We start from the raw sequence: 21,325 nt of genomic DNA on the forward strand, positions 1-21,325 counted from the left end.
AGCTCCAGCAAAAGGTATTTCGTCGATGAGTAAGGCTTATGGCCAAATTCTGTATCAATGATATGTCCTCTTGATCTTCATATTGTTTCAGTAAATTAACATCCCATTCCTTCATCTGAAAATTAATGAAACTGCTGACCGTCATGTTCGGGTGTACCACTAGGACCCTAGGTCTTGCTGGTCTCGTCGGGATTGTGGGAATCCATGAATCCTACCACACTTTAATTTCATAACCTGAATGTACTTTATTCCTAACCCCCAATAGAAGGAGCTTTCTCGCTGCAATGATATTCGTCCACACATATAATGGATTATCTACTGACCTTATTCGCACCATTAATAAATCTGGGAACTGTACAAGCCGCCATAACTGTTTTGCTAAGAGTGCTAAATTGAACTCATGAATCATACGGAAACCTATTCCTCCTTATTCTCTAGGTATATAGAGTTTATTCCCCAAAAAAATGCATTCTAATTGCAATCCATACTCCATAGGAGGCAATTCCTCTCATGCCCCTATTTCTCACTCCTCAATCTCTATTAGACAGTTTTCTTCTTTTAATTTTATGTGTCTAACGAAAAATCATAAAATTAAATCGGAAACGTGAATATTTTTTTATTTGATTTATAGAATTTGAAAAAAATATTTCAAAAATAAATAAAAAACTGTTTTTTTATAGTTTCACGAAAATCATCAAAATATAATTAAAAAACGATTTTAAAATATATTTTTTTCAAATTTGGAAGGTATAGAAGTTAAATACTTACCCATAGGTTTACTAATCCATAAGGGGGTTAGGGTATAGTTTTGAAAATGGGAAGTTTTGATTAGGGATTTTGTGTTTTGATCAAAAATAAAATTATGAAAAAGGGTATAGAAGATTAAGGGAGCCCATAGAAAATTGTGTGTAGGAAAATAGGGGTACACTAAAAGTTGACTCACTCCATAGTGACAAGATTCCTAAAAAGGCTACGAAACAAAAAAAAAACAAAACTCTGTCCCATTAGAGGAACCATTAGAAGGTCAGTAATTGGGTTTAGACACTAACTACATGAAGACGACGTTGTGGTTTGGCCTTTATACCCTGCCCCACACAAGCGTCATAAAGAAACCCCTAAATCCAATCTGGATCTAAGTCTCTAAACCCATCATTCTCTCTCTCTTCACTTGTAAACCAAAAGAAACCCAGATTCATCCTCTCTCTCTCTCTCTCTCTCAGAAGATGATAGCTGTGATCGGATTGCTTCTGGGTTTTCTAGTTTCAGCGTTGTTCTTAATCCAAGGAAAGCGAAGATCATCTAATGGTGGTCAAGAGAAGAAGAAGCAATCTAGTAATGATGACGAGCCTAAAGATTTAAAGCCAAAAAGTTACAGCAAGACCGAAGTGGCAGAACACAACAAGAGAGACGATTGTTGGATCATAATCAAAGATAAAGTCTATGATGTCACTTCTTACGTTGAAGAGCATCCTGGTGGCGACGCTATTCTAGATCATGCTGGTGACGATTCTACTGAGGGGTTCTTCGGACCGCAACACGCCACTCGTGTTTTCGACATGATCGAGGATTTCTACATCGGACAACTTCGCTTGTAAGATTTGAGATTGTGGAACCTTTTTGTGTTTGTGTTTCTCTTTGTCTATTTGTTGTTTTTGTAATGCCAAGTTTCGTCCTTTTCTGTCACTTTTTCATGAAAAATCTCGAATTTCAACCTTAGGGTTAGTACTGAGAGTGAGCTCTTGATCTATGATGATCTGTTTTAAAGTGTTCTAAACCCATCAGTTTTGGTACATTGAGTAATAGAGATTCTTTCAGAAAGCTTTTATGTGATATGAGTCTATTGAGTTTAGAATTGCATTTTGTTTAGTTCTAGAACTCGGGTTCCATCCGATGAGATAAAACAATTCTGATACATCCCTAAGCATTGATATACATGCCCAATGACCATCTTCAGCAGCTCCTCCAAAATAGCTTCCCTTTCCTTGTGATGAATAGCCTCCTCCACTCTTACGAAGATGGTCTACATCAGCCTTAGGCTCTGCCTTGTTCACCCAGATGACCCTATCACTCAATTACCTCCCGTGATCTACAATGACACAAACCAACGGTGTTATGAAATAGCAAAAGTACAACCAAAAATTAATATTTCTGATGCATACTAAGTTTCATAAAACCATGGAATAAATATACTAAAACATTTCAGTGGAAGTACCTAGAATCAAACAACAGAATGTCAAGTTACATCCGCATACTTGTAGATATACAAATCCACAGGAGTGTTACATCAATGAAAAATGTAGGAGATTAGCCTCTGGCCAAACTATACTCTAAACCCTTTGCATCTGCCATTTTTATCGCACATCACTTTCTCATTATCTTGATGTGATTATAACAACAAAACCTCAGCAATCAGGTTTTTCAATCTAATACCCACTAATAAAAGAAAAGGCTAATTTAATATGCAGATCAAGACCACTATTGACCAGCAAAGTTATCATCTTGGAGATGCTTCCATGTGCCAACAATTGTACTTGTTACAGAACTGATGCTGAGAAAAAAGTCATAGTCAAAGACACACAGGATGTGAAATGATCAAAGTGGAAGCATCTCCGAACCGAACCGAACCGGAAACCCGGAGTCAATTTTTTTCGGAAGAAGCCCTCCGGACAAAACAAGGCTAACTCTTTAACTCATACAAGTGGAGAACGAATAGCGTTGGTAGGGATGGGTCAGTGAAGAAGTTTTGGGCCTTTCTAATTAATACAATTTCAAGAAAACAAATAATAAGCGTTAAATTTCGAAAACACCCTTAAAAAACCTTTTTAATTACAAGAATAATCTATAAACCCTAAAACCCCTATGTCATTCCTCCCTCTCTAACAAAAAAAGTATATCCCTTTCAGTTTCTCTCGTCTCCTCTTTTCGAAGAATATATCGATTTCTTAGTTTAGGGTTTTGCAGAAGAGAAAAAGATGATAAAGAGACGATTTTACAAGCTAGAGCATGGTGATAAAGACAGTGGATCCGACTCCTCTTGCTTCTCTTCTGATTCCGATCCCGAGTCTGAACAAGAAGAGTCAGAGCAATCCGAATCCGAAGACGCCGTTTCACAAGGTTCCGAAGACGACGACGATGACTCCGTCTCAGAGGGTGAAGAACAAGATGACTCCCCCCTAGGTTTGCTTCTTTTTTTTTCTTTTTCAAATCGAACAATTAGTGAGAATGTTTAGAGAAAGTTTGAAAGGTAAAGTGACAACCTTTTGGTTTTAAAATTACTGTTATTAGCTGCTGATGCTGAAGATGATGATGATGATGATGATGGTGGTGCCTATCGAGGGAGACATGAGAAGACATCGATGCAGTACGGTTTAGAAGAACCACCGGAAGAGGAGGAAGAGAACTATATTCTCGGTTGTATGATTAAATGCAAATCTGTTTACAAGTGCAGATATTGCCCAAACACCGTTTGTTTGAATGAGACAACTATGCAACAACATGTTTCATCCAAGGTAGTAAAATTACTTATATAGCTTTAGGAATGACTCTGAAGGATTAGATGATAAGCATGAGGTTTGCTTTGTTTTAGTCTTGTAGTTATTCAAAAGGTTTTTTTTTTAATTTTGATTTGCCTCATTTCAGAAGCATGCTCGTGCTGAAAAACTAATGAAGGAAGAGAAGCTTAGAACCAATGATGATGATGATGATGATGATGATGAAGTTGAGGATCAAGAGAAGCCATCTCAGGTTTTTTTTTTGTGCATTTCACTATTTGAGAGTATGCCAACGAGTTCTTCTGATGAGTCCTAATCAAAATTACCGCCTTAAAATGTTAGGAGAAGCAGATAAAAGGGAACAGAAGATCACAAAGAAAGGGTAAGAGATCTCAAAAAGAAGGAAAGCTCAGAACCGTTGATGATCCAGAAAAACCATCTCAGGTTTGGCTTTCTAACATTTAAGAATATGCCAGAAAGCGCTTTGAGTTCTTGAAATGGGTCATTAACCAGATTCTTCTCATTAATGTAGGAGAAGCAGGTAAAGGGAAACAGAAAATCACGAAGACAAGGTATGAGTTCACAGAAACAGGAAAAGGTAAAGAGTAGCCGGTTCATTTACTGTATCTTTTTTGTGACCATGCTTAGTCTGTCAAAAGCCTTACCGGTTCATTTTTGTTATATGAACATCCAGGATTCGTCTATCACAGATGGGGGAAAAGCAGATGCGACCCCAAAATCTAGAAAGAAAATGCGTCAAACTAAGGATTGAGACTAGTGTGTATCTCTCTCCAGCAATATGAAAGATTCATATTGTAGTAGGAGAATTGGTTGGCTATGAGTCAGTTTTTTATTTACCTGCAAGTTTTGTCTACAAAATATGTTTGCTTGTAACTGATAATATGGTTTTTGATTAATTGAGATTTGAGTTATATACAATTCTTGTATCTCTTTTTTTTTTTTTAAATGCAATTTGGTTCTTGTCTAGACTTGATTTTTATGTTCTTTTGAACCTCTCTTTCTCTTACAAGGTTAGGTCAGGTAGTCTAAACAAGTCCCAAGCAATCATGCAGCATCAAAATCTGCTTCATCTCGTGATTCCATGAACTTTTGACTGAAACCTTCCAATGCAGAACCAGCAATTGCTGCTTTTCAATGACAATGCTCTGTTGTTGTGGCATGAGAACCATTACATGGAATCTAACCCCATTTCTAAAGTTAGGAATAATGGAGGAGGAAACTACTGACGTACAATATATATATAGCCAAAGAATATGTAAATCCAAACATACATTTAACAGACTGGAGTTTGTAGCCATGTGATAGTTTAAACATATAATAACACACATGGAGGTTAGGAAACATAACTCAATAATTGCATGAAGCAAGAATACAAAAATCAGATTACTTAAACTGAACACACAGCACAACTCTATGTTTTTACTAGAATATTACCATTTTAGTTTATTTTCTTTTCCTCTGCTTTTACTCCAGACTTTGTGTCATTTTCTCTTCCCCTAGTCAGCAGTCAGCATTTTGTCTCCCAACTTGCCTGAATATGTAGAAAGTTCAAAGTTTAAAAACACTCGAGACCGATAAAAAGACAAGAAACTTTACTATTTTCTTCTATTATTTTATTCCTTGGTCTCCACTATAAACCATTCTTGAATGATGTACATTTGTAAGTGCATGTAGATGTCATATATGCAGATCTCATAATAATAATAATAATATTCACGAACGGATTGTAAAAGAAAAGGCAGAGTGAAGAAAGAAGTGAGATTTGAATAACTTCTCTACTGCTACAAACAGCTCAAAGAAGCATTGGCTTCACGTGACAGCTTACCTGTTGTAATTGTCCGTGACCATCCAACAACTTGGATAATACATATGCCATTACTATTCCTGAGTTGCAAGCTTTCTTCGTATTCGGTTTGATTCGATCATGGTCTCCTCTTCTTCTTCTTTTTGTTTTATGTTCTTTTTAGTTATTTTCTACTTGGTTTCACCGGTGAGGTCAAGCGACGTTGAAGCTCTAATGATTTTGAAATCATCCATTGATCCATCAAACTCCATACCATGGCGAGGAACAGATCTCTGCAACTGGGAAGGTGTTAAAGAATGCATTAACGGAACAAGAGTCTCAAAGCTCGTTCTTGAGAACATAAACCTCACTGGCTCACTCCACGAGAAGAGCTTGAACCAGTTAGACCAACTTAGAGTCCTCAGTTTCAAAGGAAACTCTCTCTCTGCCTCAGTCCCTAACCTCTCTGGTCTGGTAAACCTCAGATCTCTCTTCCTCAACGACAACAACTTCTCCGGAGAGTTCCCTGAATCTCTGACGTCTCTCCACCGACTCAAAACCATCGTCCTTGCCGGAAACAGGCTTTCCGGACAGATCCCTAGCTCGCTGCTCCATCTCTCACACCTCTACACGCTTCACCTCCAGGACAATCTCTTCTCAGGCTCTGTTCCTCCTCTCAACCAAACAACTCTGAGATTCCTTAACGTCTCTAATAACCAGCTCTCTGGCCCTATCCCACTGACACAAGCCCTGAAACAGTTCAATGAGTCTTGTTTTAAAGGAAACATAGCTCTATGCGGAGATCAGGTTCAAGACTCATGCAAGAATGTCACAGGTGGAGTCTCTTCCAAACCGTCGGCAATTCCAGCCATCCCTATAGCCAAAACAAAGACCAAAACAAAGCTCATTGGAATCACTGTCGGAAGCATCGGTGGCGGTATTGTAATACTTCTCCTGACGTTGCTTCTTCTACGAAGAACCAAATCCAAGAGAGAAGAGTGGAGAAACAAAGCAGCGGCAGAGTCAGAGAGAGCAACAGAAGGAGGCACCACCACTACTACCAGTGAAAGGAGAAACAAAAGGTTCTCATGGGAGGAGGGAGAAAGCGAAGAAGGATCATCGGTGGGGACTCTGGTTTTCTTGGGGAGAGGTGAGTCTGCTGACATCACAGCGGTGAGATACACGATGGATGATTTACTCAAAGCTTCAGCTGAAACGTTGGGAAGAGGGACGTTAGGGAGCACTTACAAGGCGGTGATGGAGTCTGGTTTCATAGTCACTGTGAAGAGGCTAAAGGACGCAGGAGGGTTTACTCGAACGGAGGAGTTCAAGAGACACGTTGAGATCCTCGGCAGGCTCAAGCACCCTAACTTGGTGCCTCTCAGAGCCTACTTCCAAGCCAAAGAAGAATGCTTGCTCGTCTACGATTACTTCCCCAATGGAAGTCTCTTCTCTCTTATCCACGGTATGTTGTTTTCCACACACACACTTCATCTGTTCTGTTTCTCTCTCTCTCTCATTCATTTGTGTCTTGTCTGTAGGAAGTAGAGTTTCAGGGAGTGGGAAGCCTCTTCACTGGACATCATGTCTGAAAATAGCTGAAGATTTGGCGATGGGTCTTGTCTACATTCATCAGAATCCAAACTTAGCTCATGGCAACTTGAAATCATCCAATGTTTTGTTAGGTCCTGACTTCGAGTCCTGCCTCACGGACTACGGTCTGAGAGATCTCCGTGATCCTCCAGACTCAGTTGAAGACACAACCGCAGCCTCTCTCTTCTACAAAGCTCCAGAGTGCAGAGACTCACGCAAGGCGTCAACGCAACCCTCTGACGTCTACAGCTTTGGGGTCCTCCTTGTAGAGCTTCTAACAGGTAAAACTTCGTTCCACGAACACGGGTCTGATATCTCCAGATGGGTGCGTGCGGTGAGAGAGGCAGAGACTGAATCAGGGGAAGAACTGAATTCTTGTGAGGAGAAACTTGAAGCTCTTTTGAGGATTGCGACGACTTGTGTGGCTGTTCAGCCTGAAAAGCGGCCTGTGATGAGAGAGGTGTTGAAGATGGTGAAGGATGCAAGAGCGGAGGCAGCAGTGTTGTCGTCTTACAGCAGTGATCATTCACCAGGGAGATGGTCAGATACAGTTCAGAGTTTGCCAAGGGAGGATCATATGAGCATATGAAGCAAGTTTTTTGTGCCTTCTCTCCATTGAAAGTAGCACTAGGGGTTCGGTTCATACTGCAAGGATTTGTTGACGCCATTTTGATTAAAATCAGTGACTCGGAAGATGAAATGCCAAATCTGCTTCAGTCTTATTCCTGCTTACAAAAAACAGTTGGTGTCATACCAGAAGAAATGGAAGTATATGTATATTGGATTTAAAATGCATGTATTACACTTTAAAGTGGAAACAGTGTAGCTTTATATGCTCAGAAGTTGCAACATTAGACTCTTCCAACATTGAACCTTCAAAGCTCTAGATCCAGAAACGGAAAATAATACTAGAATGGAGCTTAGTGAACTGCAAAAATGTCCAAAAGGATCTATCTGCCAAAAGATTCTAAGAGTCACATTTTATAATACAAGTACAACCACTGTTAACTTTCTTTCCCACAAAAATATAACACTATAGTCAACCACAGTTTCATTTGCTTTCTTGTTAAATGCAAAAGAGATTAAAGCTGCGGTTCTATAAGGAAATCATCGTAGAGAGGTTCAGACAGCTCAAAACTGTAGTAACAAACATCCCTGCTTCCATGATTCATAAGCAATCCTTAAATTTTGACATTTACTTAACAAAACTAATCAATATTTCGAATTGAGATTTTGGTATGGGACTGAAGATAAATATGAAACATCACACCTTGAGAAGAAGAAGACACATGTAGAGATTGGAACGATGAACGGCTAAAATTGCGAGGAAAAACAATGAGATTTTTCTGTTTTAACAAAGTTATGGGTTAGAATTGAAAAAAAAAAAAGAAAAGTGGGAGGCGGAAAAAAAAAGGAAGCCTGTCAGACAACCGTGCGACCACTCCGGAAAGGTCAAGACCGAGCCGGATAGCGATCCTCTACAGCGCGGAGAGTCCGAGGACAATCCTAGCCGTTAATCACACTCAGATCGCACGGGCATGATTCATCAACCAGGTTAAGGGGCCTGTCTCCTTAGAAATCAAGGATACAGAGGTACGAGCCTATAGAACAGATCCTGTTCAAGTAAGGTCGTGACCTCTGTCTTCTTCTCTTCGCTATATAAACAGAACGGCACTTCTCTGTGTTTCCGATGTGGGCGAAAATATATAACTTCAAACGCCCAATACGCCGCCGTTTCAAAGCTCAACACACTAATGACTCTGATACGCGGTCGTTTAGTTATCTCATGAGTCATGTCTGATGAAGAAACTGTGAAAACAAAGGTTTATTTTCTTTTTAAAATCAGAATCTCATTTTGCGTAAAACCTTTTCGAATAGCGTTTTCTTGGAAGTCTCTTCGGTTGTGGTGTAAGGTCTCAGTGGCTCTACGAGATTCTGGGTTCGGAAGATCCAATTTCTTACTCAGGTAATGTTTTCAAATTTTTTGAATGTAACAGAGAATTTGCTGAAGCACTTGATATATTGTGAAATGTTGAGTAATGGACTTTTAGGATTGTGAAACTTTTGTTAAATTGTTTTTATGGGTTTCTATTAGACTTTTATTTGTTTTGAATTGACGCAAAACAATGGGACTACCAGATTTATTTGAAGACTCCTAACATGTAGAAATCTATGGGAGTAAGTGATGATTCTCCAGCTCCCACCAACCATGCTTGTTCTTTATTACTTCATCTGTCTCTGGATCATTACAGTAAATGGTATTTAGGAGACAACTGCGAATCTGAATCATGATTCATTGATTTGTACATAGAAACACACAAAAACGACAAAACTTGACAGTGCGGTTTGTGAATGATTTGTGAATTGAGCAAAGACGTACATGTACGTAAAATCATTCACGACTTTAAAGCGCAGACTTTTATCTATTGTCTGTTTTGCATGTGTTCCCTATCCGATCTATCTGTCTTGTTTATCTGAATAGTACCAGCACATTTACAAAGCAAAACAAAAAAACAAAACAATTCATATGCTATGGGTTTGGCTTTGAAGATACAATGATTGTCTCTCCGACTTATCGGAAAAGGCGGGGAACTGTCCTTTGAGGCACTTTACCTTGTAGCTTGAGCCTACGGTAGGACTCTCGGATATGGCAAGGCTTGATGTGTCCTGACTCGTTCCTTTTCACCATAATCAGTCGAGCTGTTTCCACCAGCTCACCAACAAACATTTTTGCTATACCACTAACAACGGAAAGCCTAGGGTCGTCGTTGTTCATATTCTTAATCCCTATGATTGTCTCTAATAATTTCTTCATGCTTGATTTGTGAAGAGTAGATCTCCTGAAACATTCATATCTGCTCATTTGTTCCTCTGTGAACTGCGATATAAGAGCATGCATCTTCACTACCTTCTTCTCACGATCATTAACTTCCGTATCCTCAGAGGTTTTAAGTTTCTTCACCTGCCGAGGAAGGCCAACATCGTCGTTACCATCTCCACTTCTGCCACCGTCACAAACAGGGGACTCTGGAGGAGATTCATCCTGCTCCTCTTCAATAGCCGTTTCAAAAGGATTTTTGTAACGCTTCATTAAAAAAAATATTTATTCATTAATATATGGGACCCCTTTATACTCATGTTTGGCTTTGTAAAAGAAGTTGTCTTTCCGATGTGGGACAACTTATATATTCTCATTTCTTGTTCACCAAACAATAGACTTCACTTCTCAAACTCATCATACAACTGAAACCCTAATGTTCAAAGCTATCGATCAAACTATCAGAAACAGAGCATCCTCTTATCGAACAAAGTACCTCTCTTTGGACTAAACTGCTCTAAGCCAAGAAGGTGCAGAGAGCTCTGCTCTGTTTCTATATCCTTTTCTATAAGGCTGGCCTATCTTTTTAATTGCAACAACAATGTATTAATTTCTAAGATAAATTATACACAAAAGAAAAGAGAGATTCTCGCAGAGAAAACGTAAACGTGGGACAATGTGTGCTTCCCATAGACAAGATTAAGAGACTATACACAGAAACTAATCAGTCATCACCAGTTCTATAGAGTTTAAAAGATAAAAAAAAAACGAAGTAGAAACAGAATCTGAGGTAGGAATCTGCGTAAGAAATCTAGATGAGAAATACAGTTGGAATCTTCAAATTTCGAGAGTAAAGTTCCACCTAGAAATATCGAACATGAAGCTCTAGTGGTAATGGGAAGAGAAGGCTAATCCTGCAAATCACTTTACCTTCTTGATCCTTCTTCTTAGCCAGCCTATACTCATCCATTACCCATGTCACCTTACACTCATTCACTTTATACTTCTTCTCATCTCCCCAAAATTTGTAAACCGGTTCTGCTTTCTCCTTCACACAGAACTTGAACACCCTCTTGAAACCAAGAACCTTGTTTCTTTTCGAAATGATCACTCTGTCACTCCTCATGATCCTCCAGCAGCCCACATCGCATCCGTCTGTTCTACCAGATTTCTCTGTGCGGTTAACGAAGAAGTAAAGCCCCTCTTGCAGCTCGGCAGAGCTCTGATCAGCATCCACAATCATCCACGGCGCTACACCGTACACTTGTTCGCTTTGGAGAAAATGGCTAGGCCAGTCGTTTCCCTTATCCACACACATCTTCAGATAATACGAGACGATCTCATCCGTTGGTATATTCGGTGCGCAGAGATCCCTCCTCGGCATGAAGTTCTCACGAGAAAAGGGTATAATCCATTTAGGCAGAAACGAGAGATGCTTGGCGAGCAAGGAACTAACCTCAGCTTGTAGCAAAAGCCTAATTTTGCAAATCACTTGGTCATGCTTCCATTTATCGACGAGCTTGTACTCTTCCATCACCCAAACTCTCTCTTCCTCTTCTTGTTCAGATCGTTTCTTATCCTTTTCACAGAACTTGAGAATCTTCTTGAACCCTAGAATCCTCCCGGTCTCTTCGGTCTTGATAAGTTTATCACGGGCCATGATCCTCCAGCAACCAGAGTCACTTCCATCGGTCTTACCACAAGCCTCTGTTCGGCGTTTGACAAACAAGAAGTGGTTAGGGTTGTGAGTATTGAAGAGACTCCATGGATTCAGGTTGTACACGTTTGCCTCTTCGTCTCGGAGGAAGTGGCTAGGCCAGGATTTGCGGTTGTTAATCATCATCTTCAGATAGTACGTGATTATGATCTCGTCTTCTTGAGAAAACACAGAGTAATCTTCCATGCCTTCTTGAGATATTATAGAGTGATCTTCCAGGTCTTCTTGAGATGTTATAGAGTGATCTTCCACGTCTTCTTGAGATGTTACAGAGTGATCTTCCATGTCTTCTTCTTAATAAAGTATGAAAACTGGATTGATGGGATGAGAAGAAGAAGATTTGCAGTGATGAAATGACTATCAGAGATATTTAGAGAGAAGCAAAGAAGAAGAGTTTGTTCTTCTTGGGGGTCAAGCGAAGAAGAAGAAGATGAAGACGCGGAAGAGATGTGATATTAGAGGGGCTTTATAAGTTAGTTGTTACCGTTTATGTCTTTCTTTTTGTTTATCTGAAACTTAATTTTTTATTCAAGAATAAATGTCACTTCACTTAGTGTATGTCTAATACTGGCAAATTCTCGTACTTTTTCGTCAGTAACAAGTTAATGCAACATAATCTTTAAATCCAAAAAAAAAAACACAATCCAATGTGATCAATCATGAGGCCATATTACATTTGTTTTGCAGAACGTGGGAATGATGATTGATTGATGATTTGTAGAGATAAGATAAACCTAATTTCAGTTTCAAAAATAAGCCTAATCTTGCAAATCACTTTTTTTTGTTGTATATCTAAGGTTTCATACTTTTTGTTTTTTTCCAGTCTCCTCTGATTTTATCAGTTTTATCACGATTCATGATTCTGTAACCTGATTCACATCCATGGGTTTTACCATAAGTCTATTTTTTACTAATACTAATTCATCTCTACATTACCCAACCAGATGTTTGTCTTGATTCATCGATCCTCTGAAGCAACAGTTTCTTCTCATTGTACATCAGTAATCGTTCGTCTGTGATACGGTCTTGAAGATTGATGAGATGTTACAAAGGGAGGATCATATGTTCAAGTTGCTGTGTGTTTCTCCATTGTTTTTGCTTATTTTGACTCTTGATTCTTGATATAGTCTGTAAAGCTCTTTTTCTAAATAGCACTCTTTTTGGTTTCTGAATTTATTGCTCCGTGATGAAGGATATGATTAAAAGTATGTTGTGATGACACAGCACAATGGCATAGGCAAAACTGTAGCTTTTAGAAGCACATATTCCTCCGGGAGGACGATTGGGGCGTGGGCATAAGGGTCTTTATGACACAATCAATAATTCGATTCATTTTCAATTAGGCCTTGCTCTAGCCTCCTTAGGAGTTATTACTTCCTTGGTAGCTCAACACATGTACTCTTTACCTGCTTATGCGTTCATAGCGCAAGATTTTACGACTCAAGCTGCGTTATATACCCATCACCAATACATTGCAGGATTCATCATGACAGGAGCTTTCTTCTCATTGTACATCAGTAATCGTTCGTCTGTGATACGGTCTTGAAGATTGATGAGATGTTACAAAGGGAGGATCATATGTTCAAGTTGCTGTGTGTTTCTCCATTGTTTTTGCTTATTTTGACTCTTGATTCTTGATATAGTCTGTAAAGCTCTTTTTCTAAATAGCACTCTTTTTGGTTTCTGAATTTATTGCTCCGTGATGAAGGATATGATTAAAAGTATGTTGTGATGACACAGCACAATGGCATAGGCAAAACTGTAGCTTTTGTGCCTTTGCCCAAAATTACAACATTATGGTCAATCAAAGCTTGAATCTTTCTCTTTCTACAAGAAACCGAACGAAAACCAATGAGAGCCTTATCTGCAAACAAATCAACACGTCAAGGTCTGAGCCAGTCCGAACCAAACAGCTCTTAAAACTCCAAACACGTTCTTGTCTCAGCTTTAGAGCTACAGCTCAATTATTTGCAGGAACTTAATTAAGCACCAAACGGCCAAACTAGTACGCAGTGTGTCACTAACTAGCCTTCATTGGCCCATCTCTTAGACATGGATTTCACATCACAACACAAATCATCGTAGAGAGGTTCAGGCAGCTCAAAACTGTAGTAACAAACATCCGTGCTTCCATGATTCATAAGCAGTCCTTAAATTTCGACATCTACTTAACAAAACTAATCAATATTTCGAATTGAGATTGTGGCATGGGACTGAAGATAAATATGAAACATCACACCTTGAAAATAGAATTTGGAACGGTGAACGGCTTAAAAGTGGGAGGCGGAAAAAAGAGAAGCCTGTCAGACAACCGTGCGACCACTCCGGAGAGGTCAAGACCAAGCCGGATAGCGATCCTCTACAGTGCGGATAGTCCGAGGACAATCGTGGCCGTTAATCACACTCAGATCGCACGGGCATGAATCATCAACCAGGTAAAGGGGCCTGTCTCCTTAGAAATCAAGGATACAGAGGTACGAGCCTATAGAACAGATCCTGTTCAAGTAAGGTCGTGACCACTTCCTTCTTCTCTTCGCTATATAAACAGAACGACTTCTTTCTGTGTTTCCGATATGGGACGAATAAACAACTTCAGATATACAAAGCTCAAAGCATCATACGTCGTCGTCTAGTTTAATCACAAAGAACTGAATAACTGAAACCAAAAGGTTTCTTTCTCTCAATCAGAACGCATTTCCTTAAAACTCTTTTGGATTTGGTTTGTTAAATGGTGTGTTTGATCGGAAAGGTACAGTTTTTGATTTCATCTACCGATTCCTTCGAAACTGATTAGGGCTGTTACTGGAAGAAGACAGATTATTACTCCCAAAATTAAACCAAAACCGGTACAAAACCCGGTTACTCATGCTCGGTCAGTCGGTTCTTTTTAGCCAACGTTAAAAATTTCAGAAAGAAAACGATGATAATGGAGAAGAAATTGATACCATTTTTATTTTTTCGGTTCAATTCTACGCAAGATTCGTAGAAAAACAATTAACCGAAACAAATTTCGAAGTTGGTGAAGCTATTATAATTTTAGATGATTGAATTTCAGTTTAAACCCAAACGAACCGATGAAAACCATTGGTATTTAACTATTTATACTAACACTATATGCAACGAGAGTGTTAAAACTTAAAACAATGATTCAACTTTTGATTTAAGTGGAGTGAAGGTGTTGAAAAATAATGATTCAACTTTTGATTTAAGTGGAGTGAAGGTGTTGAAAAACAATGATTCAACTTAGGCTATGTTGATGTATACAAGATTTAAAAGTTAAATCCAAACATGTTCTTTTGGTGGTTAGTATTTACATTTAAATACAATATTAAATATGATAAATTGTTTGTTTTTGATTGCTATTAGTTAATTAAAAATATTAAAAAGCACATGATCTATATCATTAATAAATAATTAATTATTCTATTTGAATAATATGTTTAAAAATGCATTTATAACCAAAAAATTATTAAATTTGAATAAATTTCAAATTTAAAAAATTAAGTAAATATTTAAATTTTATAATATTTAATTAATGAAAAGAAAAAAACAAATTTGCGGTTTTGGCAAAAACAATATTTTGTGATTTTGAAAAGAAACTCAGGTTTTGTATTTTTAACCGGAAAATCCAATTTTGTAATTTGATGAAAACATAAAAATTTATTATTTTGTTGAAAAAATTGAACTTCACAGCTTTGGATAAATACATTAGTTAATGGTTTTAGCAAAAACTATTATATGATTTTGGCAAGGAACCTGATTTAGTAATTCTGATTACAATTTTAGTTGAAAAACTCGATTTGATAATTTTATCGGAAACACACAATTTTTGAGGTTTAGTTATAAACTGATTTTACGATTTTACCAGAAACTACAAGTTTTTGGGTTTTGGCATAAAAATTTGATTTTACGGTTTTACAAAGAAAATTCAAATTTTCTGCCATAACAAAATAACAGCTGGTTCCACACCAAAACTTATAAGAAGAAATGAACTATATATATTCTATTGGATTCAAGGTGCATGTATATATTATTACACTCTAAAGTGGAAACAAGTTAGCTTAATATTCATAAAGGTTCAGACGTTCTAACATAAGACTCTTCCAACATAAACCATTATGATTGTAAAACAATACTCTTACACATCTCTGAATCCAGAAATAAACATAAAACTAGAATGAAGGCTGTGAACAGAAGCTTACTTCTGCGCCTAGCACGTAATCCTGCAGTTGCACTGAAGAATGTCCAAAAGGACAACGGATTCTTGGAATCACATTAAACTCTCTGACAATGAACCGACGCTTGAGGGTTTGTGTGATCAATGTCTATACAGTGTGGTACTGCTTTTTGCATCCACACACCACTATTTCCGAAGAAGAGGCAATATTTCTTAGAAGTAACAAGAACCAGTGATTTAGGCAGAACATGAACATCAAGGGGTTTTCTACTTTTCTTCCAGCTGGGTTGAGCGAGAGTCATAAGAACAAAAAAAGGAAGCCTGTCAGACAACCGTGTGACCACTCCGGAGAGGTCAAGACCAAGCCGGATAGCGATCCTCTACAGTGCGGATAGTCCGAGGACAATCGTGGCCGTTAATCACACTCAGATCGCACGGCCTTGATTCATCAACCAGGTTTAGGGGCATGTCTCCTTAGAAATCAAGGATACAGGGGTATGAGCCTATAGAACAGATCCTGTTCAAGTAAGGTCGTGACATATACCTTCTTCTCTGCGATATATAAACAGTATGGCTTCTTTGTAGACAAGCGGTATGGGAGGAAATAAATAAGTTCGCATACGGCATATCCAATACTCTGCCGTATTTAAAAACTCAACACATTAATGCCACATACGCTGTCGTTTAGTTTAGCTCAATGTATTACATGAGATTGTTCTTTCAATAGTCTAAAAAAGTTCTTTTTTTTTTATTTTTTTGATAAACCATATCGGCTGATCCGGTCGGTCTCGGGAGGAACGCACTTAGTGCTACAGAGTGGACTGACTACCACACTGCCTAACCCAAGTTTGGAATACCTTCCGACTAATGCCAGGGAATGAACCGATCATATGTTACGATCCACCATGTAAACTATTTGGACCAAAGTCCAAGCGCAGACTGGCCAAGTGATGATAATTTAGTTCCCAGAGAAAATCGAACCCAAAACTGATATGGGTACACACCAAGTCCTAAGAGATTGCCTCTAAAAAAGTTCTTTTAATAGCATCTTCCGAACTGGTTACTTCACAACCCACAAGGTACATTACTGGTTTATCTTTTATTCTTATAGTTTCCTGGACGTTTGTTGCCAGAGATAAAAACTCTCTAGAAGACAAAATCTCTGTGATGCAGGTTGAATATTTCACATCATCCAAAATTGCATTTTTCACCTAAATGACAAAATCAAATAACTATTTAATTTCCATAATCAAAAGAAAATTTGCAATAAGCAGCCTCTCATACAAAATTTATAACACATTTGAGTATACCCCAAAAAATAAGAACGTGTATCAAGCTTTACATGCTCTGTAATTAGTTTTTAGTTTCTTTTTCGTCAGTAACAAGTCAATACCAATTCCTTAGAAACTGGAGCTGCTACTGGAAGCAATGTAATTCTTTTCCAAACTATAACCAAAACCGGTTACTCGAAAATGGAGCAAGAAATTTATATCATTTTGAATTTATAGGTTAGATTCTACATAAGCTCGTAGAAAACCATACTAACCCAAAACAAAGTTTCAGTTTGGTGAACCTATATAGAATCAAGGTGACTGAATTTCAATTTGAACTCAAAACGAACTTATGCAACATGAACATCTCAATGTCCTTAGTATTGAAAATCAAAGAGAAGATTTGATACAAAACCCATAATTGAACTAAATCGGGACCATGCCAGTAGAGAACTAAAGTACAAAACCAATAAAAATATCCTTTTCAGGAGAGAGTAGCGATAACACGTTCACATTTAGTTTCCAAAATCTTGACAGCTTCAGTGAAGAGAACATCCGGAGGCATTGATCCAGTTGACTCAATCTTAACTGTAACAAAAAAAATACACAAAAAAACTCAATTACGTTATTCTATATAATGAACTCCAGAGCAAAAACGAATGTGTTTTTTTATTCTTGCTTACATATAAAATGGTTCTTGACACGTCGAAGAGCCACATTCTCTACCCATTCTTTTTCTCGACCCACATTCTCTATCCATTCTTTTTCTTCTTCGTCTTTGTTTCTATCCTCTCCATAATTTTTCCTCACGCATTGCCTACACAACGTGCACTCACGTGGCCGTGCTACCCTTGCCCTCTTCCTACCTGTTTTTCCATTTCCTCAAAGTCAGTTATGATCATCCAACAGACAACAGCAGAGAGAGAGAGAGAGAGAGTGTTGGTTGCAGCCAACTGTCATCATCCTCTCCTATTTTTTAAAAAGGATTTTTTACTTTACCATTGCCCATGTCTTCAATGTCAAAAACCTTCTGCGGGCAGGCTTTTACGAGTCGTTCAGCATCTTCATCCTCAACTTCCCTTAGTAGAATAACCTAAAAGATATATTATTACCAAACAATAAGCATTACAAGAAAGACTAGGATGAGAGGCAAGACTGAAGCTCTGAGGTTATATATAAACTTGTCACCTCAGGAAGCATCCGATACCAAGCCGTCGCTACTGGTGACCACTTTGCATGTGTTTTACCAATGCCCTTAACCGCATGAGCCTCCAGCTCAATCTCCTACAAAATAAAGATAAAAAAAAATGAGAGGAGGCAAGTGTTTTGGTTCATATGAAAGTTGTGACTTGTAACAGTACATGACCAGGGCCGAGTTTTGCGATCAATATGTCAGGATAGCTCGGAGAGATATTACTATCCTTAGCAGCAAATTCAGGGAAGGAATCTTTTTGGCTTCGGCTGAAGGAAGTATAAGTTTTTGGCTTTGAGTTTGAATCTCCTGATTCTTTAACCAACTCACTCCCATTTGGTAACCAAATCAGTTCCTTTGTTAAAACTGCGACAAAAGAAAGACAGCAGAGCACTCTTCATGAGAGAAGAGATAGAGCTATCAATGAGGATACCAAAGAATGTAACATTTTACCTTTCTTACGTCCTTCACCTTTTGCACATTTCGCGTGGAGTTTGAAAACGATGGTGTTCTTTTCATTTGGCTGGTCGTTTTCTATGTACACATAGATAAAGAACTAAACTGAGAAACATATGTAATTGGTTAAAGAGTTGGATCAATCAAATGCTACTTACCAGATAAATAGTCGAAGAGCTTGGGGTCTGCGGCAATAGGAACAAGACCCATCCTCTGAGCAAGAACTTCATCTTGAACAATGGATGTATTGTTTGCTATAAACACTTTTTCAAAAGCCATTGTAGGAAGCTTTTCATCAAGAAGAATAGAAAAAAAACACCTTAAAAACAAAACAAAAAAGACTAAAAGAATCATCAAAGGTTCAGAGAGGTTAATTTGAGAGAGACCAACCTCAGCTAGAAGGATCCTTCTGAAGGCATTGGCGATTGCTGCATCAATACCGATCATATCGAATGTCAATTCCATGCCATCTTTTGAAAGTTCGATCACATCGACTTTGAAATTATCAGAGAAGTTTTCGAGTTTTACACTGTTGTCAACTCCCACACCATTATAGGCACCCGAGTAAGCGATACTCGTCGTCTACAAGAACACACACAAAGATTAAAGACTTCACCTTTTAAAAAGATCATTACTTATATATCTTTTTGGCAAAGAGAAGAGACCAAACATATGACACTTGCCGTCTAAGGGAACACACACACAAGGATTAAAAGACTTAACTTTTAAACAAAAACTACACAATATCATTTTAATTTTGACGAAAGAAACCAAACCCACTTTGTATTCTTGTAAGACTATAAGACCCAACTCACAAAAATTAAAGCTTTTTGAAAGTAAAGTAAAGAGAGAAAGAGAAGGGAGTTGGTACATGAATAGGAGCGTCTTCTTCACAGAGGACACGAGTTCGCTGGAGTTGAAGATGCGGAGGAAGTCCTGTAGGGATGTCGGGGAGATCCATTATGTTGAAATTCTTGGCGAATGTCTTTTCTTCCTCAGTCACTATCCTCTTTTCTTTTTTGGTAGTCATCTTTCTTTGCAGTGAGTGGGCAACTCCGAAGTTTTAGGGTTTTAGATGAGGAGTGGGAGATGAATTTTCGACTTCTAGATGCGTTTCCTAGTCTGAGTTTTGATCAATCTCTCTTTTTTTTCTTTATGATTCCTTCGGCTCTTCTTTATTTGTTTTCCCGTTCTGAACTGAACTGGTGGAGTTGTGTGAGAAACAGAAAAAAAAACAGCAAGCGAAACTCGAGAAGGTTAAAACGGCGGTTCGTGTGATGAGAATCAAAAGAGCGACAGAAAGCAGTGGAAAGAAGTTAACTAGGGTTATCGACACGTGTTTAATCCTTCTAAAGGAGGGTTCTCGTGTTCATTTTTTTTTCTTGTTGAAATAATTCTACTTTTTTTAAACTCTATATTAGTTAATTAATTAAGATTTATATTTATCATTAAATTAAAAATACTGTATAAATAAATAAACAAATATTAACAAATTTCAATGAGAACAACATACTTAAATTATCTTACCAATATAAAATATTCAGTTTACGTTATTAATTTCCATAATTTTAAGGTGAGTTATTATTTTTAATAATACACGATATGAATGTACTAAGTAACAAATTAGTTAATCATTGAACATATATATACACACATATATGTCGTAAATATAAATTTTATAATTATGTTAAATATTTATATAATTTCAATATTAAACAATTATATTCTTAACTAAATCATTTATACACGACGAACATTAAATACATTTTATTTTGAAAATCACAAGCATTGTCAGAGTAAAATATATCAAAAAGATAGAAATTATTAAAATGTTAAATAACGTGAAACAATTGGATGTTTATCAGTTATTTGTAAAATTTTATCAGGTTTTATGTCTTTTTCTGCTAAATATTTTTGATAACTTTTAATATAATTATCTCAAAAGAATCCTTTTGTTATAACTTTAATTGTCACAGTCACCAGGCGCTTGTGGTCTGGTATTAAAGAGTTTACGGTTGTGAATTTCGTTATCTAGGTTTTTCCGGCTACTTATTAAAATAGGGTGAAAAATGTGGTTCCTCTAGATGTTTTCGATGAGCTCTCTAGCTTAACTCTGGTGGGACGATTATTAGACACTAATCAGATTTCTTTCGAAGACATCTGAATACAAGAATCATACAAAAATAATTTAATTATTACTAGAGAGAAGATTTTATCCAAAATTTACATCTTGTAACTAAACAATAGAATTTAATGCATTGATACTCAACATAAATATTAAATTTGAATAACTTATAAGATTAGTTTAATTTTTTTAATCAGATTGGATAATTCTGTTTATCCTTTTTTAAAAAAATTGGATAATTTAAATGAAAATCATATTAAATTATAATTTGTTGAATAGCCCACTATATATTAATTGAAAAATCACTTAAGTGATTTTTGATTATGTGTCAATCATAGGTGAACTCTTAATTTTTTTTTATAATTTGATTGGTTGACGATTTTTAATTTTTATTTATTTTAATTAGATCTAAAAAGAAAAAGTAAGTTTATAACCAATTAATATCACTTGGCAAATAAACTACATAATATTAAAAATAATGATTTATGGTAACTAATTTTTGAAATCATAGAAAGAGTATTAATGTTGATCAGTTTTTATATTTATAAAATACATAAAATAACAAACGACAAACAATTTATATAAATCGATATAATAATTTTATATTATTTTTTTCATCAACTGAAACATACTCATCTAGACTCTGACAAAATAATTGTATATTCTTATTTAAAACATTAT

General features: G+C 37.1%; 6 protein-coding genes, 1 long non-coding RNA gene and 3 other non-coding genes across 11 annotated transcripts; 3 read left to right on the top strand and 7 right to left on the bottom strand.

Annotated features, from left to right (window-relative positions):
• Window positions 1–1,110: 1,110 nt before the first annotated feature.
• Window positions 1,111–1,778, top strand: LOC108809251 (cytochrome B5-like protein). Its single transcript, XM_018581397.2, has one exon. It carries the CDS (start codon window positions 1,224–1,226, stop codon window positions 1,593–1,595), a length of 372 nt encoding a protein of 123 aa, XP_018436899.1. The 5' UTR covers window positions 1,111–1,223; the 3' UTR covers window positions 1,596–1,778.
• A 1,077-nt stretch (window positions 1,779–2,855) lies between these two features.
• Window positions 2,856–4,480, top strand: LOC108809030 (uncharacterized). 2 transcript variants are annotated; one of them, XM_056988443.1, is made up of 6 exons: window positions 2,856–3,177; window positions 3,286–3,509; window positions 3,640–3,744; window positions 3,843–3,935; window positions 4,024–4,089; window positions 4,186–4,480. In XM_056988443.1, the coding sequence occupies exons 1-6, from the start codon at window positions 2,973–2,975 to the stop codon at window positions 4,261–4,263; spliced, it is 771 nt and encodes a 256-aa protein (XP_056844423.1). In that variant the 5' UTR covers window positions 2,856–2,972; the 3' UTR covers window positions 4,264–4,480. The 2 variants fall into 2 exon arrangements, with proteins under 2 accessions (XP_056844423.1, XP_018436653.1); XM_018581151.2 differs by having other exon boundaries at window positions 2,857–3,177; window positions 3,834–3,935.
• A 252-nt stretch (window positions 4,481–4,732) lies between these two features.
• LOC108805723 (uncharacterized) lies at window positions 4,733–5,477 on the bottom strand. The gene is made up of 2 exons (XR_001942438.2): window positions 5,338–5,477; window positions 4,733–5,043 (listed from the first exon to the last, which is right to left on the bottom strand). It is a non-coding gene; the product is annotated as an uncharacterized LOC108805723 (long non-coding RNA).
• Window positions 5,437–7,708, top strand: LOC108805722 (inactive leucine-rich repeat receptor-like serine/threonine-protein kinase At1g60630). The gene is made up of 2 exons (XM_018577653.2): window positions 5,437–6,760; window positions 6,837–7,708. Exons 1-2 carry the CDS (start codon window positions 5,437–5,439, stop codon window positions 7,475–7,477), a joined length of 1,965 nt encoding a protein of 654 aa, XP_018433155.1. The 3' UTR covers window positions 7,478–7,708.
• Window positions 7,709–8,296: 588 nt separating this feature from the next.
• LOC108807782 (transcription initiation factor TFIID subunit 11-like) lies at window positions 8,297–10,011 on the bottom strand. Its single transcript, XM_056988444.1, has one exon. It carries the CDS (start codon window positions 9,977–9,979, stop codon window positions 9,461–9,463), a length of 519 nt encoding a protein of 172 aa, XP_056844424.1. The 5' UTR covers window positions 9,980–10,011; the 3' UTR covers window positions 8,297–9,460.
• On the bottom strand, window positions 8,305–8,521 carry LOC130497335 (small nucleolar RNA U3). Its single transcript, XR_008936331.1, has one exon. It is a non-coding gene; the product is annotated as a small nucleolar RNA U3 (small nucleolar RNA).
• Window positions 10,012–10,510: 499 nt separating the features above from the next.
• LOC108810489 (uncharacterized) lies at window positions 10,511–11,841 on the bottom strand. Its single transcript, XM_018582599.2, has one exon. It carries the CDS (start codon window positions 11,706–11,708, stop codon window positions 10,569–10,571), a length of 1,140 nt encoding a protein of 379 aa, XP_018438101.1. The 5' UTR covers window positions 11,709–11,841; the 3' UTR covers window positions 10,511–10,568.
• Window positions 11,842–13,720: 1,879 nt separating this feature from the next.
• On the bottom strand, window positions 13,721–13,937 carry LOC130497336 (small nucleolar RNA U3). The gene has a single exon (XR_008936332.1). It is a non-coding gene; the product is annotated as a small nucleolar RNA U3 (small nucleolar RNA).
• Window positions 13,938–15,918: 1,981 nt separating this feature from the next.
• LOC130497340 (small nucleolar RNA U3) lies at window positions 15,919–16,135 on the bottom strand. Its single transcript, XR_008936336.1, has one exon. It is a non-coding gene; the product is annotated as a small nucleolar RNA U3 (small nucleolar RNA).
• A 1,054-nt stretch (window positions 16,136–17,189) lies between these two features.
• Window positions 17,190–19,832, bottom strand: LOC108807086 (uncharacterized). The gene is made up of 9 exons (XM_018579332.2): window positions 19,391–19,832; window positions 18,910–19,101; window positions 18,678–18,807; window positions 18,517–18,597; window positions 18,233–18,429; window positions 18,060–18,155; window positions 17,871–17,964; window positions 17,555–17,737; window positions 17,190–17,459 (listed from the first exon to the last, which is right to left on the bottom strand). Exons 1-9 carry the CDS (start codon window positions 19,547–19,549, stop codon window positions 17,356–17,358), a joined length of 1,236 nt encoding a protein of 411 aa, XP_018434834.1. The 5' UTR covers window positions 19,550–19,832; the 3' UTR covers window positions 17,190–17,355.
• Between the last annotated feature and the right edge of the window lie 1,493 nt (window positions 19,833–21,325).

Source organism: Raphanus sativus, chromosome 6 (genome assembly GCF_000801105.2).
Source record: "Raphanus sativus cultivar WK10039 chromosome 6, ASM80110v3, whole genome shotgun sequence".
Taxonomy (NCBI): Eukaryota; Viridiplantae; Streptophyta; class Magnoliopsida; order Brassicales; family Brassicaceae; genus Raphanus; species Raphanus sativus.